The sequence below is a fragment of the Engystomops pustulosus genome, chromosome 3, assembly GCF_040894005.1.
Source record: "Engystomops pustulosus chromosome 3, aEngPut4.maternal, whole genome shotgun sequence".
Lineage (NCBI taxonomy): Eukaryota > Metazoa > Chordata > Amphibia > Anura > Leptodactylidae > Engystomops > Engystomops pustulosus.
The window spans coordinates 235,901,156-235,917,991 of record NC_092413.1 but is presented as its reverse complement, the minus strand read 5'-3'; the positions used below and the strand labels follow the sequence as shown (position 1 = coordinate 235,917,991).

Genomic DNA, 16,836 nt, shown 5'->3' with positions numbered 1-16,836 from the left:
TTCTCTTTGATATTCTGGATAACTACAATAACACTGTGCGACAACTTATGGTAATTGTTTTTGTTGTTGCTTTGTATCTTTACTTCAAACTGAAATTTGTTGTTACTCTCATTTGTAATACTACTTGGTATCCATGATTCCTTTCACATGGTTTTCCCTTCTGATTCTTTTATGGTTATAAAAATCTTTAAATTTAAGTATGAAAAAAAATGCTCATACAAACCCTGCATACATTCTTTGAGGGGTGCCCTTTCCAAAATGGGGTCACTACTTGGAGGTTTCTATAGTACTGGTACCTCAGGGGCTCCCCCAACACCAATCTAGTAAAAAAGGGAACCCCAAAAGACAGCCCTGCCGTGTCTCCATCCTACAGATTATTGCCCCATGGGGTATTGCCCTAACCGGGGTAACCCGCAGAAGTTGCTACTAAAACTTGAAACCTCACAAACCTTGAAACCTCAAAAAAAATGGAAACGTAAAATTATGGAAATAAAAAGACAAATGGCCAAAGGTTTCTACAAAAAAAAATTGTGGTTTGACTTTTTGTCCAAAAAGTAGAACATTTGCAAGTTGTGATTTATTTATTTTTTTAAATTTTTCCAAAATTATTGAATTGTTACCCCCCCCCAAAAAAAAGAAACTGATCACCGAAATGACACAACAGTCGGCGATGGCTGTGCACAGACAGCGCAGGAGGTTCCAGTCCAAGAGAGAGGCCGAGGCTTATACCCCACTCTGTTCCACGTCAAGAAACCAGATTGTTCTTTATGGACAATAAACAATTTGAAACCATTAAACAGGTAAAAAAAATCAACAGTGAATCTGCTTCTCCAGGATTGTTTCATGGCATCGGTCATTTTATCCAATGCCTCCCATCATATCCCAAGGCACCCAGCATTCCAGGGGAAGCCGTATTACTGGAAGGTACGCCGACACATCTGCAGTTCAGGGCAGTTTGGGGTTGCAATCGCCCCAAGGGTCTTTATGAAGGTGATCGCTGAGATGGCGTCTTACATTCGTCTAGGGCAGGGTCTATTCGTCCTCTACCTAGACCACTTTTTACTGGTAGGGAGTTCAGTAGAAGCAGAAGTGGAGGCTCAACTGTGGAGTGTACAAGCAATCCTGGAAAGCTTAGGATGGACCATAAATAAAAGAAAAAATCCTCTCCGTCAGCGGCAAGTTTTTTTTTAGGAATCTGTTTAGGTGTCGCAGATCTTTCCTTGCGGGGTTAATTAATGCACCCCTCTCCATCGATGGTCATGTCTGTCCTAGGCCTCTTCACAGCAGCTTCCCCAGAGGTCCCCTGGGCCGCCATCTTCAGTTACACACGCTGACTCCTCCTTAGACCAGAGAATACTTCACAATACAACGGTGTCTGACAAGCACACATCTAACCAGTGGCCTTCCCTGGAAACAAGACACCAGTACTGAGCATAGATGCAAGCTCCTGGTGCTGGGGGGCTCATCTAGAGGGCCAGCATTTCCAGGGTCCCTTGGACTTGCACCATGAAGGGGAGATCATTGAATTTCGGGGAACTAGCTGCGGTCAGGGAAGCATTGAGAAGGACCCTTCCCTCTATCCCCGATCAGGATGTGAGTAGCATCGGACAATACCACAGGCACAAGGAGTCCACATTTAATGTTTCTAGCCTTCAACATTTTTTCTCTGGCCAAACAGCGTCTAGTTTCCCTCTCTGCGGGAAATATAAAAGGTCAAGAAGATTTTCTGAGCAGGACCCATCTAGAACAGGAGGAATCGAGAGGTGTGCAGGGAAATGGTGAATCTCTGGGGAATTCCAGATGGAGGTTTATTTGCCACCAGTAAGAACAGACGGGGGAGACTTTGTTCCCCAAGGCCACAGGACAATCCATGGGCATTGGAGGCTCCGTCAATGAGGTGGGGATTCAGACTTTCCTCCACTAGTGTACTAGATCACACAAGATCAGGTGAAGATCATTGTGAAGGCCCCCATTTGGCCGAGGAGAGCCTGGTCCTCAGTACTGAGGGAGGATTCTACCAGATCTGTCATCCTTCAGAACAGCAGCATACCCCTGACGGCCTGCCTCTCAAAAGCCTAATCCTTTCGAGTCTATTTCAGGATGTGGAAGGTTTTCTTTTCGTCAGGACCCAAACTTGCAGGGAGGGTTAGAGAAGGGTTTGAAGCCAGCGAGTCTCAGCGTTCGGAGACCCATATTAGACCTTTCGCCTCATCCAGGGTTGGTCAGTTTTTTTAAGGCGCTTTCCTGTCTTACACCTGTTAGGAAGTCTTTAGTCCCTCCTTGGGACCCATCAATAGTTTTAGAGGTATTTAAAAGAAACCTCTGTCAGATCCCTTACACTCAGAGTAATGCTGTTAGCCATCACATCGGCGCATTGGAGGATTGTCAGCTTTGTCCTTATACAAAGGTCCTGGAGGAGAGGATTATTCTTACAGATCTCGGGAGGTCATCCTACCCTCCTCCTGTGTCTGATAGGGAAAGAGTGCCACTGCCTAGTGTCAGACGAGCTCTTCTAGAATATTTAGAAAAACCTTCATCCTGGAGAACGTCTGACAGTCTCTTTGTTCCTACCCCCATACAGAACAAAGGGAAGAGGGCTTCCCCTAACACACAGCGCGGTGGATAAGACAAGCCACTTCCTAATTCTGCCGCAGAAGTGCCCAGTCCTGAAGGATGAGGGTCATTCCACTAGGGCAGCCTCAGTGTCTATAGACCAGATCTACGTGCAGCCACGTGGTCCTCTCCAGATCTACGCGCAGCCACGCGGTCCTCTCCAGATCTACGTGCAGCCACGCGGTCCTCTCCAGATCTACGTGCAGCCACGCGGTCCTCTCCAGATCTACGTGCAGCCACGTGGTCCTCTCCAGATCTACGTGCAGCCACGTGGTCCTCTCCAGATCTACGTGCAGCCACACGGTCCTCTCCAGATCTACGTGCAGCCACACGGTCCTCTCCTCGAGCTTTCTTTAGGCATCACTGTTAGATGTGGCTACAGCTCAGGAGATCTTCTTTGGATGCAGAGTCGTTTCCTCTGTCATCCCCCTTCTTATAGCGATGCCGTCGTGGTGAGGGGGTAATAGGTAATGACGCACTGGTAATTGTCTGAACCACGACAGCACCGCTCAATTCCCTCCCTTTAGTTTGTTGCACGTTGATACAGTAAAGTTCTGTTTGGTGACGGTTATTCGCTAGGTGTCATGTGGGAGGGGTTTAAGTAACCTGGTGTTGGGAGTCTCAACAGATCTCTGGGAAATTACTGAAGAGCAGAAAAAGGTAGAGCTTTAAAGGCAAAGTTTCCTGTCACTGGGGGCGGAGCCTCTCTCCAGTGGCGCCATTTTGTTCACCCTGAGGTCATGTTGTCCACTGTCAACCATGTCAAGCTTCAAACATAATTTTATGTAAATTGTTTAGAAAATACTTTGTCCTCGCGGGTTTTCCGTGTCTGCAGTTCCTCTGCTTGGAGGCCGTGGTCGGCGCTAGTTTTGCAGCTTCACACGGACATTTGGTATAAACATTCTGCTTCCATCAAGTCTAGCGTTTTTCCAGTAGAAACTATACAGGAAGTTAATTCATGAAAATAGCTTGAAAGGGGAGGTTCTGGTATATTAAAGCTAACCTATAGCTTTTCATTGTTTTCTCACCTTTTCATGCCCTCTGCAAAGCTTTATTTTGTGCTTCTATGTACACGACTGATGACTGAATGTGTCGTTCTCTGTGCCGTATCCCAGCGCTAGGAACAAAGATCTACTAATTTGACAATCACCTTACAATTGTAGAAGGTCTGCTGGAGCCCTAGATAAAAATCATTCACAGGGTACGGGCTGGTGATGTCATAGGCTGAGCCCTGCAATACTCCTCTAGTCGCAGTCACCCAGCATCGCTGACCTCTGTGCTATACTTTGGTGGAAGTAGTCATGGTATTATTCAGACACATGACATTCTGACATTTGTTCTGAATGGGGTAAACCACTCAGAGGACGGGACATGTGACTGCCATTGGGGTATAATCTTTGACTATTCGGGGGGGGGGGGGAATGATCCTGCACCCCACCATATCATTACAGAGACGCAGAACATCAGGTAGATACAAGTTTAATAATACAAGGACCCCGCTACCCGTCTACTGCTCCCCGCTCTTCACTCGTAGCACCACCGGCACAGAGGTGCAGGGGATCATGCCCAGGTCCGTGATCACCAGGTCCACAAGGTTAGGGGGCGTCACGTCATACACCAGGTTCAGAAGCCGCAGCCACTCATTTTTCGCCCAATGATGTAAGGGACATCGGCCTTTCCGTGTCACAATCAGGTCATCAGGGTCATCTGTGGGGTGAGGACATAAGGAGGGATCAGTAAGGCGACATACAGAGTGTGCTGTCATGTGGTCTCACCCGCCACCCACACACAGCACCCCTATAGGACCATCCACCACCCTGTAGGCCACCCCTATAGGACCATCCACCGCCCTATAGGCCACCCCTATGGAACAATACACCATGAGGCCAGAGACCAGGGAGATCACAAGTACGCTGGCGGGGGAGCAGGGGCAGCACTGGGGGGCTTCTCTTATTAGACCACACTCACCTAGTTCATTGGAGACAAAGGAATCGGTCTGCACCTTCTCACAGAACTTGTAGGTCTCGCAGCACACCAGCACAGGTACATTGTGCGCCTTGGCCAGCAGCGCAATTTGCGAGGTCCCCACCCGGGACATGACATACCCATTGGCCAGAAGAGCGTGCGCCCCCAGGAAGACTTTTGACACCTGAGTGTAAAACAGAAAATGACGTTAGGTTCACACCCGCGCACCTTATACTCCAGTCACATTCAGAGCTGCAGTCGCTGATCTACCACTGCGTGTCATCTTATACTCCAGTCACACATAGAGCTGCAACAATCTCCGATTTACATCTACATTACAGGTCATCCTCCCCGTTTTGGGCAGACCCTCACCTCAGGCAAGATGTAGGAGATGGCAGTGATCAGGATGTAAGTGCAGTGGATGCCACAGTTCACCAGTCTCCGCAGGGTCTCCCGCCCTTCAAGCCTCGGGCGGCTGTCCACCACGATGACCCGGAACCTCTTGCCGCTGTTGTGCGCTTCACAAAGCGTAAAGGTGACCAGCGAGGAGCTGACAGGAAACCACAGAGGAAGGAACGAATCAGGGTGGGAGGAAGCAGTAAGGGAGGGAAGAAGGAACGGGTCAGGGTGGAAAAAAGGAAGGGGTCAGGGTGGGAGGAAGCAGTAAGGGAGGGAAGAAGGAAGGGGTCAGGGTGGGAGGAAGCGGTAAGGGAGGGAAGAAGGAAGGGGTCAGGGTGGAAAGAAGGAAGGGGTCAGGGTGGGAGGAAGCAGTCAGGGTGGAAAGAAGGAAGGGGTCAGGGTGGAAAGAAGGAAGGGGTCAGGGTGGGAGGAAAGAAGGAAGGGGTCAGGGTGGAAAGAAGGAAGGAAGGGGTCAGGGTGGAAAGAAGGAAGGAAGGGGTCAGGGTGGAAAGAAGGAAGGAAGGGGTCAGGGTGGAAAGAAGGAAGGAAGGGGTCAGGGTGGAAAGAAGGAAGGAAGGGGTCAGGGTGGAAAGAAGGAAGGAAGGGGTCAGGGTGGAAAGTAGGAAGGAAGGGGTCAGGGTGGAAAGTAGGAAGGAAGGGGTCAGGGTGGAAAGTAGGAAGGAAGGGGTCAGGGTGGAAAGTAGGAAGGAAGGGGTCAGGGTGGAAAGTAGGAAGGAAGGGGTCAGGGTGGAAAGTAGGAAGGAAGGGGTCAGGGTGGAAAGTAGGAAGGAAGGGGTCAGGGTGGAAAGTAGGAAGGAAGGGGTCAGGGTGGAAAGAAGGAAGGAAGGGGTCAGGGTGGAAAGAAGGAAGGAAGGGGTCAGGGTGGAAAGAAGGAAGGAAGGGGTCAGGGTGGAAAGAAGGAAGGAAGGGGTCAGGGTGGAAAGAAGGAAGGGGTCAGGGTGGAAAGAAGGAAGGGGTCAGGGTGGAAAGAAGGAAGGGGTCAGGGTGGAAAGAAGGAAGGGGTCAGGGTGGAAAGAAGGAAGGGGTCAGGGTGGAAAGAAGGAAGGGGTCAGGGTGGAAAGAAGGAAGGGGTCAGGGTGGAAAGAAGGAAGGGGTCAGGGTGGAAAGAAGGAAGGGGTCAGGGTGGAAAGAAGGAACGGGTCAGGGTGGAAAGAAGGAAGCAGTAAGGGAGGGAAGAAGGAAGGAAGGAAGGAAGGGGTCAGGGTGGAAAGAAGGAAGGGGTCAGGGTGGAAAGAAGGAAGGGGTCAGGGTGGAAAGAAGGAACGGGTCAGGGTGGAAAGAAGGAAGGGGTCAGGGTGGAAAGAAGGAACGGGTCAGGGTGGAAAGAAGGAAGGGGTCAGGGTGGAAAGAAGGAAGGGGTCAGGGTGGAAAGAAGGAACGGGTCAGGGTGGAAAGAAGGAAGGGGTCAGGGTGGAAAGTTGGAACGCGTCAGGGTGGAAAGAAGGAACGCGTCAGGGTGGAAAGTTGGAACGCGTCAGGGTGGAAAGAAGGAACGCGTCAGGGTGGAAAGAAGGAACGCGTCAGGGTGGAAAGAAGGAAGGGGTCAGGGTGGAAAGAAGGAACGCGTCAGGGTGGAAAGAAGGAACGGGTCAGGGTGGAAAGAAGGAACGGGTCAGGGTGGAAAGAAGGAACGGGTCAGGGTGGAAAGAAGGAAGGGGTCAGGGTGGAAAGAAGGAAGGCGTCAGGGTGGAAAGAAGGAAGGCGTCAGGGTGGAAAGAAGGAAGGCGTCAGGGTGGAAAGAAGGAAGGCGTCAGGGTGGAAAGAAGGAAGGCGTCAGGGTGGAAAGAAGGAAGGCGTCAGGGTGGAAAGAAGGAACGCGTCAGGGTGGAAAGAAGGAACGCGTCAGGGTGGAAAGAAGGAACGCGTCAGGGTGGAAAGAAGGAACGCGTCAGGGTGGAAAGAAGGAACGCGTCAGGGTGGAAAGAAGGAACGGGTCAGGGTGGAAAGAAGGAAGGGGTCAGGGTGGAAAGAAGGAACGGGTCAGGGTGGAAAGAAGGAAGGGGTCAGGGTGGAAAGAAGGAAGGGGTCAGGGTGGAAAGAAGGAACGGGTCAGGGTGGAAAGAAGGAAGGGGTCAGGGTGGAAAGTTGGAACGCGTCAGGGTGGAAAGAAGGAACGCGTCAGGGTGGAAAGTTGGAACGCGTCAGGGTGGAAAGAAGGAACGCGTCAGGGTGGAAAGAAGGAAGGGGTCAGGGTGGAAAGAAGGAAGGGGTCAGGGTGGAAAGAAGGAACGCGTCAGGGTGGAAAGAAGGAACGGGTCAGGGTGGAAAGAAGGAACGGGTCAGGGTGGAAAGAAGGAACGGGTCAGGGTGGAAAGAAGGAAGGGGTCAGGGTGGAAAGAAGGAAGGGGTCAGGGTGGAAAGAAGGAACGCGTCAGGGTGGAAAGAAGGAAGGCGTCAGGGTGGAAAGAAGGAACGCGTCAGGGTGGAAAGAAGGAACGCGTCAGGGTGGAAAGAAGGAACGCGTCAGGGTGGAAAGAAGGAACGCGTCAGGGTGGAAAGAAGGAACGCGTCAGGGTGGAAAGAAGGAACGCGTCAGGGTGGAAAGAAGGAACGCGTCAGGGTGGAAAGAAGGAACGCGTCAGGGTGGAAAGTTGGAACGCGTCAGGGTGGAAAGTTGGAACGCGTCAGGGTGGAAAGTTGGAACGCGTCAGGGTGGAAAGAAGGAACGCGTCAGGGTGGAAAGAAGGAACGCGTCAGGGTGGAAAGAAGGAACGCGTCAGGGTGGAAAGAAGGAACGCGTCAGGGTGGAAAGAAGGAACGGGTCAGGGTGGAAAGAAGGAACGGGTCAGGGTGGAAAGAAGGAACGGGTCAGGGTGGAAAGAAGGAACGGGTCAGGGTGGAAAGAAGGAACGGGTCAGGGTGGAAAGAAGGAACGGGTCAGGGTGGGAGGAAGCAGTAAGGGAGGGAAGAAGGAAGGAAGGAACGGGTCAGGGTGGGAGGAAGCAGTAAGGGAGGGAGGAAGGAACGAAGGAACGGGTCAAGGTGGGAGGAAGCAGTAAGGGAGGGAGGAAGGAACGAAGGAACGGGTCAAGGTGGGAGGAAGCAGTAAGGGAGGGAAGAAGGAAGGAAGGAAGGAACGGGTCAGGGTGGGAGGAAGCAGTAAGGGAGGGAAGAAGGAACAGGTCAGGGTGGGAGGAAGCAGCAAGGGAGGGAAGAAGGAAGGAAGGAACGGGTCAGGGTGGGAGGAAGCAGTAAGGGAGGGAAGAAGGAACAGGTCAGGGTGGGAGGAAGCAGTAAGGGAGGGAAGAAGGAAGGAAGGAACGGGTCAGGGTGGGAGGAAGCCGTAAGGGAGGGAAGAAGGAAGGGGTCAGGGTGGGAGGAAGCAGTAAGGGAGGGAAGAAGGAAGGAAGGAACGGGTCAGGGTGGGAGGAAGCCGTAAGGGAGGGAAGAAGGAAGGGGTCAGGGTGGGAGGAAGCAGTAAGGGAGGGAAGAAGGAACGGGTCAGGGTGGGAGGAAGCAGTAAGGGAGGGAGGAAGGAACGGGTCAGGGTGGGAGGAAGCAGTAAGGGAGGGAGGAAGGAAGGAAGGAACGGGTCAGGGTGGTCGGAAGCAGTAAGGGAGGAAGGAAGGAAGGAAGGAAGGAAGGAACGGGTCAAGGTCGGAGGAAGCAGTAAGGGAGGGAAGAAGGAACAGGTCAGGGTGGGAGGAAGCAGTAAGGGAGGGAAGAAGGAAGGAAGGAACGGGTCAGGGTGGGAGGAAGCAGTAAGGGAGGGAAGAAGGAACAGGTCAGGGTGGGAGGAAGCAGTAAGGGAGGGAAGAAGGAAGGAAGGAACGGGTCAGGGTGGGAGGAAGCCGTAAGGGAGGGAAGAAGGAAGGGGTCAGGGTGGGAGGAAGCAGTAAGGGAGGGAAGAAGGAAGGGGTCAGGGTGGGAGGAAGCAGTAAGGGAGGGAAGAAGGAACGGGTCAGGGTGGGAGGAAGCAGTAAGGGAGGGAAGAAGGAAGGAAGGAACGGGTCAGGGTGGGAGGAAGCCGTAAGGGAGGGAAGAAGGAAGGGGTCAGGGTGGGAGGAAGCAGTAAGGGAGGGAAGAAGGAACGGGTCAGGGTGGGAGGAAGCAGTAAGGGAGGGAGGAAGGAACGGGTCAGGGTGGGAGGAAGCAGTAAGGGAGGGAGGAAGGAAGGAAGGAACGGGTCAGGGTGGTCGGAAGCAGTAAGGGAGGAAGGAAGGAAGGAAGGAAGGAAGGAACGGGTCAAGGTCGGAGGAAGCAGTAAGGGAGGGAAGAAGGAACAGGTCAGGGTGGGAGGAAGCAGTAAGGGAGGGAAGAAGGAAGGAAGGAACGGGTCAGGGTGGGAGGAAGCAGTAAGGGAGGGAAGAAGGAACGGGTCAGGGTGGGAGGAAGCAGTAAGGGAAGGAAGGAAGGAACGGGTCAGGGTGGGAGGAAGCAGTAAGGGAGGGAAGAAGGAACAGGTCAGGGTGGGAGGAAGCAGTAAGGGAGGGAAGAAGGAACGGGTCAGGGTGGGAGGAAGCAGTAAGGGAGGGAAGAAGGAACGGGTCAGGGTGGGAGGAAGCAGTAAGGGAGGGAAGAAGGAACGGGTCAGGGTGGGAGGAAGCAGTAAGGGAGGGAAGAAGGAACGGGTCAGGGTGGGAGGAAGCAGTAAGGGAGGGAAGAAGGATCGGGTCAGGGTGGGAGGAAGCAGCAAGGGAGGGAGGAAGGAAGGGGTCAGGGTGGGAGGAAGCAGTAAGGGAGGGAAGAAGGATCGGGTCAGGGTGGGAGGAAGCAGCAAGGGAGGGAGGAAGGAAGGGGTCAGGGTGGGAGGAAGCAGTAAGGGAGGGAAGAAGGATCGGGTCAGGGTGGGAGGAAGCAGTAAGGGAGGGAGGAAGGAAGGAAGGAAGGGGTCAGGGTGGGAGGAAGCAGAAAGGGAGGGAAGAAGGAAGGGGTCAGGGTGGGAGGAAGCAGTAAGGGAGGGAGGAAGGGAGGGAGGGAGGGAGGGAGGAAGGAAGGAAGGGGTCAGGGTGGGAGGAAGCAGTAAGGGAGGGAAGAAGGATCGGGTCAGGGTGGGAGGAAGCAGCAAGGGAGGGAGGAAGGAAGGGGTCAGGGTGGGAGGAAGCAGTAAGGGAGGGAGGAAGGAAGGAAGGGGTCAGGGTGGGAGGAAGCAGAAAGGGAGGGAAGAAGGAAGGGGTCAGGGTGGAATGAAGCAGAAAGGGAGGGAGGAAGGAAGGAAGGAACGGGTCAGGGTGGGAGGAAGCAGAAAGGGAGGGAGGAAGGAAGGGGTCAGGGTGGGAGGAAGCAGTAAGGGAGGGAGGAAGGAAGGAAGGATCGGGTCAGGGTGGGAGGAAGCAGAAAGGGAGGGAGGAAGGAAGGAACGGGTCAGGGTGGGAGGAAGCAGAAAGGGAGGGAAGAAGGATCGGGTCAGGGTGGGAGGAAGCAGTAAGGGAGGGAGGAAGGAAGGGGTCAGGGTGGGAGGAAGGAAGGGGTCAGGGTGGGAGGAAGCAGTAAGGGAGGGAAGAAGGAACGTGTCAAGGTGGGAGGAAGCAGTAAGGGAGGGAGGAAGGAAGGAAGGAAGGAAGGAACGGGTCAGGGTGGGAGGAAGCAGAAAGGGAGGGAAGAAGGATCGGGTCAGGGTGGGAGGAAGCAGTAAGGGAGGGAGGAAGGAAGGGGTCAGGGTGGGAGGAAGCAGTAAGGGAGGGAAGAAGGAACGTGTCAAGGTGGGAGGAAGCAGTAAGGGAGGGAAGAAGGAACGGGTCAGGGTGGGAGGAAGCAGAAAGGGAGGGAAGAAGGAACGGGTCAGGGTGGGAGGAAGCAGAAAGGGAGGGAAGAAGGAAGGGGTCAGGGTGGAATGAAGCAGAAAGGGAGGGAGGAAGGAAGGAAGGAAGGAAGGGGTCAGGGTGGGAGGAAGCAGAAAAGAAGGGAAGAAGGATCGGGTCAGGGTGGGAGGAAGCAGTAAGGGAGGGAAGAAGGATCGGGTCAGGGTGGGAGGAAGCAGTAAGGGAGGGAGGAAAGAAGGAAGGATCGGGTCAGGGTGGGAGGAAGCAGAAAGGGAGGGAGGAAGGAAGGAAGGAAGGAAGGAAGGGGTCAGAGTGGGAGGAAGCAGAAAGGGAGGGAAGAAGGAAGGGGTCAGGGTGGGAGGAAGCAGTAAGGGAGGGAGGAAGGAAGGGGTCAGGGTGGGAGGAAGCAGTAAGGGAGGGAAGAAGGAACGTGTCAAGGTGGGAGGAAGCAGAAAGGGAGGGAAGAAGGATCGGGTCAGGGTGGGAGGAAGCAGAAAGGGAGGGAGGAAGGAAGGAAGGAACGGGCCAGGGTGGGAGGAAGCAGAAAGGGAGGGAAGAAGGATCGGGTCAGGGTGGGAGGAAGCAGAAAGGGAGGGAGGAAGGAAGGAAGGAACGGGTCAGGGTGGGAGGAAGCAGAAAGGGAGGGAAGAAGGATCGGGTCAGGGTGGGAGAAAGCAGTAAGGGAGGGAGGAAGGAAGGGGTCAGGGTGGGAGGAAGCAGTAAGGGAGGGAAGAAGGAACGTGTCAAGGTGGGAGGAAGCAGTAAGGGAGGGAGGAAGGAAGGAAGGAAGGAACGGGTCAGGGTGGGAGGAAGCAGAAAGGGAGGGAAGAAGGATCGGGTCAGGGTGGGAGGAAGCTGTAAGGGAGGGAGGAAGGAAGGGGTCAGGGTGGAATGAAGCAGTAAGGCAGTAAGGGAGGGAGGAGGAAGGAAGGGAGGGAGGGAGGGAGGAGGAAGGAAGGAAGGGAGGGAGAAAGGAAGGGGTCAGGGTGGGAAGAAGCAGTAACGGAGGGGGGGGGGGCAGCCAGGGCACTACTTACCAGCCATACACCAGGATGACGTCCTCCTCGCTGATCTTCTCCACGGCAGACTTGGCGATGGCCTGTGCAGCCAGCCCGATCTTCTCATGGATATAACCTTCTATACACTGATAGAGATGGTCCTTGGCCTGAGGAGGGAGAATTCCCAATGATCACCAACCTCCGGCTATGACACTACACCCGCCGCCATGACACCTCACCTCTTCCTCCCCCTTCTGCCGGTTGATGTTGGAGATCTCCTTCTTTATGTACTTGATGGCATTTCCCATACTCGCTGACAGGGGGCGACACTGATTCAGGAAGCTAGAAAAGGGTAACGGCAAGATCAAAAACCCCAAATACACAGAGGACCCTAAATGTATAAACCTCAAACTGCACCACATCAGAGTCACCACCTACTCCACACTGCTCCGTACGGGGGTCTCCAGTGTTATAGATCTGCTCTGGGGGGTTAGGGTTGGGGGGGGGGGGGTAGGAGGGCCCTGGTGGTCTGGTCTCCAGCCAGTATTATAGGGTCTGGTTGTGCACTGTATTGTAGTTTGCTCTGGGGCCTGGGGGCATTTCGTGCTGTGTTGTGGTTGTTGGGGTACCAGGTTCTGATCACCCCTTACCTAATCGCGGGCTTCAGCTTGTTGACCAGGTCCCGTGACAGCTCCTCGTGGGGCGGCGTGCTGTAGTCCCGTATCACCTGTCATACAAGAATGTGGCAGCTCACCTGTCAGGCGGTAGGGGGCGGGGACAGGGCGGAGCTCACCTTACCTGTTTGATGCAGTTTAGTAGAGCGATGCAGCGGGAGTTGGAGCCGGTGACGATGCCCTGCGAGTACTGGAGGCCGAGCCGCACCACGGCCGGGTGTATCCCAGAGTGCGGGATGCTGGGAGATAACAGGGACAGGTGAGGACGGGGGCACATACCACGCCCCCCACACTGCAGGCGACATTCTCACCTCATCTGCTGGGTGAGGGGGATCTTGCGGCTGTACTGGTGCAGGTGGGAGAACAGGCTGACCTTCCTACCATAGTCCTGGCGGTAAGGAACCTACAGACAAGAGACCACAAACAGCTCTACTCCAGTCACAGCCAAAGCTGCAAGTCTACAAGGCACCACAGCAATCACTAAACCAACAGCATGCCAGCAGAATTATGACTCCAGCTCTGGAAGTGACTGGAGTAAAACACAGAACAACCACAACACCCGCTGATACACCCCCATCATTCGCACATCTCACTGCCCCAGTCACTTCTATGCGGCAAAGACATAATAACATCAGTGTACCGGGCCCGGGGGGCCGAGGAGGGGAGGGAGCGTCTGGCGACAGCCAGGGGGGCCGAGGAGGGGAGGGAGCGGTCGGCGACAGCCCAGGGGGGCCGAGGAGGGGAGGGAGCGTCCGACGACAGCCCAGGGGGGCCGAGGAGGGGAGGGAGCGTCCGGCGACAGCCCAGGGGGGGTGAGGAGGGGAGGGGAGCGTCCGGCGACAGCCCAGGGGGGCCGAGGAGGGGAGGGAGCGTCCGGCGACAGCCCAGGGGGGCCGAGGAGGGGAGGGAGCGTCCGGCGACAGCCCAGGGGGGCCGAGGAGGGGAGGGAGCGTCCGGCGACAGCCCAGGGGGGCCGAGGAGGGGAGGGAGCGTCCGGCGACAGCCCAGGGGGGCCGAGGAGGGGAGGGAGCGTCCGGCGACAGCCCAGGGGGGCCGAGGAGGGGAGGGAGCGTCCGGCGACAGCCCAGGGGGGCCGAGGAGGGGAGGGAGCGTCCGGCGACAGCCCAGGGGGGCCGAGGAGGGGAGGGAGCGTCCGGCGACAGCCCAGGGGGGCCGAGGAGGGGAGGGAGCGTCCGGCGACAGCCCAGGGGGGCCGAGGAGGGGAGGGAGCGTCCGGCGACAGCCCAGGGGGGCCGAGGAGGGGAGGGAGCGTCCGGCGACAGCCCAGGGGGGCCGAGGAGGGGAGGGAGCGGCCAGCGACAGCCCAGGGGGGCCGAGGAGGGGAGGGAGCGGCCGGCGACAGCCCAGGGGGGCCGAGGAGGGGAGGGAGCGGCCGGCGACAGCCCAGGGGGGCCGAGGAGGGGAGGGAGCGGCCGGCGACAGCCCAGGGGGGCCGAGGAGGGGAGGGAGCGGCCGGCGACAGCCCAGGGGGGCCGAGGAGGGGAGGGAGCGGCCGGCGACAGCCCAGGGGGGCCGAGGAGGGGAGGGAGCGGCCGGCGACAGCCCAGGGGGGCCGAGGAGGGGAGGGAGCGGCCGGCGACAGAACAGGGGGGCCGAGGAGGGGAGGGGGGGCCGAGGAGGGGAGGGAGCGGCCGGCGACAGCCCAGGGGGGCCGAGGAGGGGAGGGAGCGGCCGGCGACAGCCCAGGGGGGCCGAGGAGGGGAGGGAGCGGCCGGCGACAGCCCAGGGGGGCCGAGGAGGGGAGGGAGCGGCCGGCGACAGCCCAGGGGGGCCGAGGGGGGGAGGGAGCGGCCGGCGACAGCCCAGGGGGGCCGAGAGCGGCCGGCGACAGCACAGGGGGGCCGAGGAGGGGAGGGAGCGGCCGGCGACAGCCCAGGGGGGCCGAGGAGGGGAGGGAGCGGCCGGCGACAGCCCAGGGGGGCCGAGGAGGGGAGGGAGCGGCCGGCGACAGCCCGGGGGGCCGAGGAGGGGAGGGAGCGGCCGGCGACAGCCCGGGGGGCCGAGGAGAGGAGGGAGCGGCCGGCGACAGCCCGAGGGATGAGAGGAGGGGAGGGAGCGGCCGGCGACAGCCCGAGGGATGAGAGGAGGGACAGGCTGAAGAGTAGGGGGTATCCCAAGAGGGCCCGGCGCTGAGCTCACCTGCTGCCTTTCCAGTTTCTTTGCTAGTTTTTTCTGTGCCTCCGGATCATCCACAAGGACATGTTCTGGAAGGCGCTTCACTGCGGAGGAGACAGACATAATCAATAGGAAACACAAAGAGGGAGGAACAGGAGAGAGGACGAGGAGGAGCAGGTCAGGAGATACAGGGAAAAAGAAGGAAGATGGAGACGCAGAGACCCCTCTGGGGTAGGAGAAAGAGGAGAATGCCAATGGAGAGATGCAGGATCGGGGAGAAAGACATGCTAGGACCTGTTTGGCCCTCGGGGGGCGGCGCTCTCACCCGTTTGGCCCTCAGGGGGCGGGGCTTTCACTTTGGCAGATGCTTGACCTGCACTTGGCTCCGCCTTCTTGCTCTGCTTGCTGGCGCGTTCCGCCTCTTGCTTGGCTCTCCTCTCCGCTCGCAGCTCTGCCTTGGTCTTTCCTCCAGCAGGAGGCTCATACGTGACTGAAACATGGGGTGGAGCGACAGGAGCTGCAACAGAGGGATGGAAGGAGTCTACTGCAAAATAAGGGAACATAGCAAGACAAGGCCCCCAGCTGGACCCCAAACACTGCACACCCCTGAGGTCACAGGCTCTCACCTCTCTGGGGCGCACTCTCCTGCTCCACCACCACCGGGGCCACCACCGGGGCAGACACCTTCTCCTTGCTCTTCTTCTGAAGCTTCTTCTCTTTCCGTAGGCGAACCTTTTCCTCTTTGGTAAGTTCCTGACCCTTCACCTATACACATGAAAGGTTAATGAACCAACGAGGCGGAGCTACCCCCAACAGACAGCACAGAGACCCCTGGACGTATATACTCGAGTATAAGCCGACCCGAGTATAAGCCGAGACCCCTAATTTTACCACTGGGAAAACCTATTGACTCGAGTATAAGCCGAGGGTGTAGTATACAGCCAGCCCCCAGTAGTATACAGCCAGCCCCCAGTAGTATACAGCCAGCCCCCAGTAGTATACAGCCAGCCCCCAGTAGTATACAGCACTGCCCCCAGTAGTATACAGCACTGCCCCCAGTAGTATACAGCACAGCCCCCAGTAGTATACAGCACAGCCCCCAGTAGTATACAGCACAGCCCCCAGTAGTATACAGCACAGCCCCCAGTAGTATACAGCCAGCCCCCAGTAGTATACAGCTTGCCCCCAGTAGTATACAGCCTGCCCCCAGTAGTATACAGCCTGCCCCCAGTAGTATACAGCCAGCCCCCAGTAGTATACAGCCAGCCCCCAGTAGTATACAGTGAGACCCTATACAGATAAAGAAATAAACTTAATACTCACCCTCCGTTGTCCCGATGTTCGTCGCGGCTCCCGGCGGCTTCCGATCCCCATCGTGGCTCCCGATCCCCATCGTGGCTCCCGGCGGCTTCCGATCCCCATCGCGGCTCCCGGCGGCTTCCGATCCCCATCGCGGCTCCCGGCGGCTTCCGATCCCCATCGCGGCTCCCGGCGGCTTCCGATCCCCATCGCGGCTCCCGGCGGCTTCCGATCCCCATCGCGGCTCCCGGCGGCTTCCGATCCCCATCGCGGCTCCCGGCGGCTTCCGATCCCCATCGCGGCTCCCGGCGGCTTCTTCACTGTTCTCTGGCCGGGAGATGGCGCTGGCCGTCGCACACTGTGATGCCGCGCTGTCGCCGCTGATGACGTCACAGTGTGCGACGACCAGCGTGATCTCCCGGCCAGTGAAGAGTGAAGAAGCCGCCGGGAGCCGCAAGGAACATAGGGGACACCGGAGGGTGAGTATTAATGTATTTATTTTTATCACTGACTCGTGTATAAGCCGAGGCGAGGTTTTTCCGCACATTTTTTGTGCTGAAAATCTCGGCTTATACACGAGTATATACGGTACAACATGTGTCCTGGGAGAAGACACGAAGACCTTTTGGAGTCTCCGCACAATCAGATTATGGATTTCTTTCGGACATACTGGAATTGGTTATAATTTTCCTCCATCCAGTTATCACTATTATAAACCTCAAACATTATTGGAATTACACAACACCAAATGTTTTATTGTACTGGATTTTAGATGAACCCAATTGTTGGGGCCCATCTGGGCATTATTTATATTCTCTCTTCCACCCCAAAAAGGCAGAAATAAAACAGAAACACTGAACCCACAACCATCCCGCTACTGCAGGAACAGAGACCAGGAGGAGGACGCAGAGACAACTACGAGAACACGGGAGGAGGACGCAGAGACAACTACGAGAACACGGGAGGAGTAACCCAGAGACAGGAGGAAGACGCAGAGACAACTACGAGAACACGGGAGGAGTAACCCAG

At 56.6% G+C, this 16,836-nt stretch overlaps 1 protein-coding gene across 2 annotated transcripts in view; it reads right to left on the bottom strand.

The window, feature by feature from the left end:
* Window positions 1–4,076: 4,076 nt before the first annotated feature.
* EIF2B4 (eukaryotic translation initiation factor 2B subunit delta) overlaps window positions 4,077–16,836 on the bottom strand; it is a 49,286-nt gene continuing 36,526 nt past the window's right edge. The window contains exons 3-13 of one of the 2 annotated variants that reach the window (XM_072144082.1): window positions 15,135–15,273; window positions 14,834–15,052; window positions 14,533–14,612; window positions 12,684–12,775; window positions 12,497–12,611; window positions 12,349–12,425; window positions 11,938–12,040; window positions 11,738–11,865; window positions 4,951–5,128; window positions 4,582–4,762; window positions 4,077–4,320 (exon numbers count right to left, since the gene is read on the bottom strand). In XM_072144082.1, the coding sequence (XP_072000183.1) occupies window positions 4,121–4,320; window positions 4,582–4,762; window positions 4,951–5,128; window positions 11,738–11,865; window positions 11,938–12,040; window positions 12,349–12,425; window positions 12,497–12,611; window positions 12,684–12,775; window positions 14,533–14,612; window positions 14,834–15,052; window positions 15,135–15,273 (1,512 nt within the window). In that variant the 3' untranslated portion in view covers window positions 4,077–4,120. The remainder of the gene's footprint in view (window positions 4,321–4,581; window positions 4,763–4,950; window positions 5,129–11,737; window positions 11,866–11,937; window positions 12,041–12,348; window positions 12,426–12,496; window positions 12,612–12,683; window positions 12,776–14,532; window positions 14,613–14,833; window positions 15,053–15,134; window positions 15,274–16,836) is intronic. The other variant, XM_072144083.1, reaches the window with a different exon arrangement.